This window comes from Helianthus annuus, chromosome 4 (genome assembly GCF_002127325.2).
Source record: "Helianthus annuus cultivar XRQ/B chromosome 4, HanXRQr2.0-SUNRISE, whole genome shotgun sequence".
Lineage (NCBI taxonomy): Eukaryota > Viridiplantae > Streptophyta > Magnoliopsida > Asterales > Asteraceae > Helianthus > Helianthus annuus.
Window position 1 is genome coordinate 169,887,951 of NC_035436.2, and position 6,983 is coordinate 169,894,933.

General features: G+C 36.7%; 1 protein-coding gene across 1 annotated transcript; it reads right to left on the minus strand.

Moving 5' to 3' along the window:
- Positions 1-920: 920 nt before the first annotated feature.
- On the minus strand, positions 921-4,293 carry LOC110936350 (RGG repeats nuclear RNA binding protein A). Its single transcript, XM_022178719.2, has 7 exons — positions 3,874-4,293; positions 3,020-3,320; positions 2,823-2,888; positions 2,527-2,659; positions 2,270-2,428; positions 2,111-2,167; positions 921-1,404 (listed from the first exon to the last, which is right to left on the minus strand). Exons 1-7 carry the CDS (start codon positions 4,061-4,063, stop codon positions 1,216-1,218), a joined length of 1,095 nt encoding a protein of 364 aa, XP_022034411.1. The 5' UTR covers positions 4,064-4,293; the 3' UTR covers positions 921-1,215.
- Between the last annotated feature and the right edge of the window lie 2,690 nt (positions 4,294-6,983).

Sequence of the window (6,983 nt, forward strand, 5' to 3'; positions counted from 1 at the left end):
AATATGATCAATCAACAAATACCAACTAATTATTTAATAGGTTATTATATATTTTGATCTATATTATGTAAATGATTATAATGGCTATATTATTAAATATTAAACATAATATATTTAATCTTACATGTAATGGATATTTTAATTTATAATAGTTGTTATATAAATAAAAAAAATATACAATAATTATAATAATAAAAAAATAAATGTGTTTGGAAATCCTAATTGGTATCTTTTAACAGATTAATGGGTATACCTGATACCCGACGACGAAGGGTATGGGGTCGGTTATGTGACACGATTTTACAACCAGATATGAATATTGGATTACAAGTACTCAGCCTGAACCCGACTCATTGATATCCTTACCGAACATGTAATAGATACAGTCTCTGCCATCAATTTTTAACCTGAATCAACTACCATACTATGTATGTACCCTTCCCCATACACGTCACAATATGGTTATTGAAAATTGAACCTATCACGGTGATACTTCTTTGCCAGTTTACTTGGATTTTCCTTTGTAATTTTGTGTGGTTTGATATTAATAAAAAAGTGTGTACCGATACCGGTAATTTACCAGTAAATACGATACCGTACTGGTACTAAATATACCCGGTACGATTTGATACCGGTACCAAATGCTCATCCTGCTTTAATTCTAGCAAATTGAAATCGGTGACTGCAAAGTGAAAGAATCTGAGAGTAGCATCTACTCTTATTTCTCAACCAAACACGTTATTTCTTGATATTATATTCCCATTTCAATTTGCTAAAATAAATACCAGATTCTAATATCAAATTCCAACAAGCCTACCGTCAAGTCTCGATCTAACAAATTTATGAGCTTCTCGTCACGTCTCAATCCAACAAACAAAGTTGCATCTAGATAAAGGTTCAAGAACATAAAAAGATCCAAGAAAACACTAAAACTGTCATCCATCTAATTCCAGAACAAAACTGAGGAAAAAAGTATCTCAAGGTAACAATTAATAGCCCCAAAATCTCTAAACCACATGATAATAACAAAAAAAAGAAAAAAAACAAGAAAAGAAAAGACCCAACACGCCTCTAAAACAGTAAGACTTTCACACATACAAGGGCACACATGGAAAAACAAAAGAAATGTACACTTCTAAGAATACATAGAACTCCATTATTCTAGTATGTTTTTGCCAAGTGTTGAAAAGATGATGACAGGTCAGAAAGGTGAGCTCACTTGCCACCTAAAGTAGGGAAGTGGCTCGGATCTTCAATTTTTGGGGCTTCAGGCGCATAGCTTGATGAACCACCTTGGTTGTACCGTCCACCACCTCTTGGACCACCACGTCCACGCCCACGCCCACCTGAAGTGTAACTCTTTTCACCAGCAGCAGGTTTCAGGAACTCATTGATGCTAAGAGACTGCAAACACCCAAACAATATTAACATATAGGCTAAAGGTGGTAATTTTGACCCATTTACTTCTGAATGGGTCAAATACGAAAGCCTCCTACATTGTAATTAATATAGTTTCAGTAAAACATAGTTTAACCCATTAATAAGGGCTGCAAAAAAACCGCACGAACAAGACCTTGTTCATATTCTTTTGTTAATAAAAAATACGTGCTCGTGACAAGAACAAGACCTTGTTCCTTTCTTTTGTTAATAAAAAATATGTGTTCACGAGCAGTTCATGAACACTTACCGAACGAGATTTTATGTTCATGTTCGTTTGTTAAGAAAATGAACCGTGTTTGTTTGTTAATTTTAGCTAACAAACGCAAACTAACGTTCATGAACACAATCGAGCGCATACCAATGTTCATGAACCCAAATGAAAACAAACGAACACAAACAAGCGTTCACAGACAGAATATATAATACTATACTTATTTTATTTGTCAGAACTTTAAAGTGTTCAAATAAAACACCACGAACATAAATGAACGAGCGCGGCCTCTGTTCATGTCCGTTCATTTAACTAAACGAACGAAATTTCTTGTTCATGTTCCTTTATTTATTAAACGAACACAAACAAACTTCCCGCTCGACGGTTCATGAACAGTTCATTGAACGTTCAGTTCGTTTGCAGCCCTACCATTAATTATTTAACATGTAGAGATATTACCTTCTTAGCTTTCTCTTCTTTCTCAGCAATCTCTTTACGCTTATCCTTGTCAGTTCCCTACCAAAAAGAACTATATTGGTTAACAAAAACTTAAAATGATTGCAAAATGTAGCTTTAAACAAAATAGAAACTTTTTTATTAATATATAAAATTTGTCACCAGTTTAACGAAGATCTCATCACTGCTCTTCTTGTTGGAAAGTTGTTGCATGGATGCAAGCTCTTTGTCGACTTCCACCTTCCTTTCTTCAGTCTTAAGTGCTTCTAGAGCTTTCCTCTTTTCCTCCAGAACCTTCTGATATTCTTCAAGAGTCATCTCCTGAAATAAACGAAACGTAAGCAACAAGCTCAATTTAACTAACAAAAATGGTTTATTTGAGCTTTCAGTAGCAGACTGTTTGTAATCGTAAGTAATACCTTATCCTCAGGCTCCTTCTCCTCAGATTCGTTTGCAACATTCTCCTTTTTCTCATCTTTTGACTCTTCCTCGGTCAACGGCTTGTCAGTTTCCACCGTTTTCTCGCCTTCATTCACCACCTCTTCAGTATCACTGTGAAGAAGCATAGTAAAAATTACTAACTCCGAAATAAATATATTGCAGATAGAAACTTTGACACATTTACCCATGAATGGGTCGCTTTGTGTCATCTAATATCTCCAACAACATGTCAAACGAATAATTTCAAAAATACAAGTAAGGTGAAAAAGCATACTGAGTAATTTCATCAGCCTGGCTTCCCCAGTTCCCACGACCTGATCCCTCACGCTTGAATTCATTCCTATACATGAGAATTGAGACGATAAGTAATTGAAAGAACCCATGAACAGCAATTTCAACCCAAATATACCAATAATGATAATAGAAAGGAATAAATAAGCTAAACCAAAAAAAGAAGTATTGAATATTTACCCACGGCCTGTGCCACTGCGGCGTTCATAAGGACGGCGTGGACGATCACCATCCTCCGCATCTCCATTACTGAATCCGCCGCGACGACCACCTCGGAAACCACCACGAGGACCGCCATAACCACCCCCACCTTGTCTCCCATAGCCTTTCCCACCATCAGACTCCTCAATGGCACCTCGGTTACCGAATGAATTCTCATTGCTGCCTGAGTCTCTATTAAACCCACCAGCACCACGACCCCGCCCATACCCACGACCACCACCACGTCCTCCACGCAAGGCTTCATTCTTGGCCTCTTTCACTGCTCAATAAATGGAAAAGGTTTAATATTTGTTAAATTCAACAAATTAATCTCTATGACTGTCATTAAGTGCAGATCTTTTTACACATACCTACAGTAAAAAACCTAACGTTTATAACATAAATACAGATTTATTTTTTCTTGAACTTATTGACTTGCACAATAACTCTTCAAGGTATAAACTTACAACAAAAGCATGGTATTTTAAACACAATGTTGAAAACTTAAGTAAGCCCTTTTCTTGAGTAACTAAGTATATACAAAAAAACAAGCAATCTTGCAAATAACACCATAAATACAAGTTAAAAAAACAACAAAAGGCAGCATCTAACAACCACAAAGCCTCTTTACATACATAAATTTTCAGTTCAAACATTGCAGATATCAATAATCCAACATTACACTACACTAAACTTCCTCTATAACAATGGCAAGAAGATTGCTACAACAAACCAATACTACCTAATGTAACAGAATTAAAAGAGATAATAAATGGATTACAAACTAATAATTTAATAATAAACAAATAAACAAAAACTCCAGAACTACTTACCGGCCTGAGCCGGAGGAAGAGGCTTGGATGGAAGCTTGGCGGCAGGCTTAGCCGGCTGAGCCGCCGTTTTACCGGCAGCCGGAGCGGCTTGAGGTTTCTTGACCGGTGCAGAAACGATCTTCTGAGCAAGCTGTGAAATATCATCGTTATCGTCGTCTCCGAGCAAATCGAAAGGGTTGGCGGTGGCCATTTCTGTGATTTCTTGTGGCGGTAAAGAACCCTTGGATGAAAATTAGTGTTTTGCAAGTGATAAGAAGTTAATTCCAGTTGGAATTTGACATGTTTGATTGAGAAGAAGGGTGAATTTAGTGAGAGAAAGTGGGAGAGAGAGGGTTTGGTGAAACCCTAGCCGCAATGCAGAGTGAGATGGTATTGAGAAAGAAAAAGATACGAAGTTTATCTCAAAATCCCCAATTTATTTCTGACCAGAGGGAGATGGTGTGGGCTAATCGGCATCATGCGTAGATGTTGCACTTTAGTCCTTCTAAAGTTTGTTACTCATCTTTTAAAGACCAAAGTTAATTTCCAAATATATTGTAGATGACTAGTTGTTGTTGTTGATAACTAACAAAATCTCGTTATTCATATTGTTGTTAATTGTATACAATCTACCAAAGTTATAACAACCCTAATGTAAACTGACACTCTCATAATTTTTCCGACACTCTAATATATTTTAAAATATCCCAAAATGTCCCAAAATACACCCCATACGCGAATACGGGCTTTAAATACATTAAATAGTATTAAAAATAATTAAAAATTGAATTTTTGGGCTGAGGCGGGCCGCGTAGAACCCACCCCAACCCTTACGCGGGCGGTATCAAGGTTAAAACTTGATTTCGTTGATTTTTAAGTTGAGGCGGGCCGCATGAACCCCACCTCAACCTTACGCGGGCCGCGTGAGATCCAAAATATGGCGCAGCCCGGTGCGGCCACGTGGCCCAACACATGTCGCGCCTACATAGTGATCCGGATGGGCTACGCATTGACCGGAGCTCAACGCGGGCCGCGTAGGCCCTGCCCCTATGTTACGCGGGCCGCGACAAAGCCAGAATCAGCAACTATAAATAGATGGCCTCGGATCTTCAGTCTGTTCGTCCCATTTTCATTTCTCAATCACAATTTCTGAATAGTAGAAGTAATACTCGGGTATTATACCCCCCCTAAATAGCGAGGTTCTGCTACGATGTAAGTATCATAACCCCTGGAGACGTATTAGATACCCTGCCCGATTGATCTAGGGTTCCGTAACGGCTGTCGTGGTTCTGCCCGACGTAGTCGTTGGAATGCCGTCTCGGGGAGGGTATTACTAATGTTAAAATGGGTTATTATACTAACACACGTGCATTTGTGTAATTTATAGATTATTCCCATGAAATCCTTACTGAAAACCCTAAGACAGCAATGTGAATAATCCTCTTTTTGTTAAATGTTTTTACAAAATCTCACTTAATTAATTATATATTAAGCAGTCATTGAGTTAAGAATACAATTATCGTGGGTATGTTGGGGTTTTGTATACAAAATTTGTTACCACCTGGTCAAGGAGTAACATTTCCACAAGTTGAGTATGACAGTACCACGGGTGATAATTGATATAACTTGAAAACAAATGTAATTGTGAGATCGCCATCAATACTGTACAATGGTTTTTATTTAAACTTGATTAAACTGGGATTCACTCACCAGTATTTCCCACTGACAAATGTTTTTAAAACGCGTTTCAGGTAACAAAATGTGAAAGCCAAATAGAAGCCAGCTGGACAACACTGAAGGCTTGGAAAAGTGGTGTAACATCCCAAAAACGGGTTTGGTAATCAAACCACGTTAATAGTAAAGACGGGTAAAATACAGTTAGTGGTAAAAAAATTAACCCGGTAAATGTTAGGACTCAAATAAATAAACCTCATATTAATTAAAAAGGGGAATAAATACTTTGAGAAAACAAAGTATATAAAAAGGCCAAATTAACGGGACTTAAAACATAACGGGTTATAATTTCCCGAACCCGTTAAAGTAACTAGGAATAATTAACCTAGTTAGTAGCATATAATTAAGTGACTAACGGTGAGTTGTAGCTTCATTTGATCAAAATAAAACATGAGGGACTAATATTGCCAAGTGGAAAACTTGTTTTATTAAAACAAGAGTTAAACACCAAAACACACACTTAGAGTGTGTGTTCTGGTCGAAACATCCACAAGAGCCAGGGAGCTCAAACCCTAACATTCACTAATCTCACAAATTGAAGGATCAAACCAAGTCTAAACCGAAAATCGAACATAGATTAATGATCCCCATTGCAAGGAGATCATAAGGTATGTAAAATTCGACAAAAATTCTCTACTTGAAATTCTCATGAATTTAGAGAACTTGAAATCTGATGATGCATGTATGAATTGTATATAAATTAGGAACATTAAAATGTCTAGGAGTAAACCCTAGACAAGTACATGTTGAAATTATGCTAAATTCTAGTGAAATCCATGGTCACCATTGTAGGTGACTAGTGGGTTATGTAGAACTTGATAAACACTAGGAAATTTGGGGTTGTTCTAGTGTAATTTTACATATGCGAAGTTATTTCAGAACTTTAAAGGCAAATATTTGTGTTAAATAGTTTGAATGATGAAAATCCGGGTTATATGACAAGTCATGAGCTTGTCAATGAATTATTTATAGAATATGCCCATAAGGTGTTTGATGTAATGCCTAAGTGAAATTGGGTATCTACTAGTTCGTAGATAGAACTTAGTTTAGATAAGTATTTGGATAAATGCCTAATAACATGTCAAAACGGGTTTCACTTATAGAGGGAAAACCCATAGATTTTAGGAGATAAAGAAATATAGTGTCTTCGATAATCAAGAGCTAGGCTAACTTAGTGTTAACAATAGCATGAACTCGAGTTAAAAGATTCGTTAAAACGACGGCTTAAAGGAACGCCCACCGGGTAAATTGAAAATGCCTAAATTAGCTAACGAACATGAATGTGCATTTTATATATTAAGGGATGTTTGACTTTCAAAAAGCCAAACTGACCTATAATACGATAAATGGTAATTTTTGATATGAAATGCGTAAGGTGGAATAATCGTATTAGATTA

Bases quoted from the DNA above. Each gene is read 5' to 3' on its own strand.
- LOC110936350 (XM_022178719.2), bottom strand. From the start codon at position 4,063: ATGGCCACCGCCAACCCTTTCGATTTGCTCGGAGACGACGATAACGAT. The intron at 2,660-2,822 runs GTATGCTTTTTC...GCTTCTTCACAG, and splicing joins CAGGCTGATGAAATTACTCA to TGATACTGAAGAGGTGGTGA. The intron at 2,429-2,526 runs GTATTACTTACG...CGTTTATTTCAG, and splicing joins AGAAGGAGCCTGAGGATAAG to GAGATGACTCTTGAAGAATA.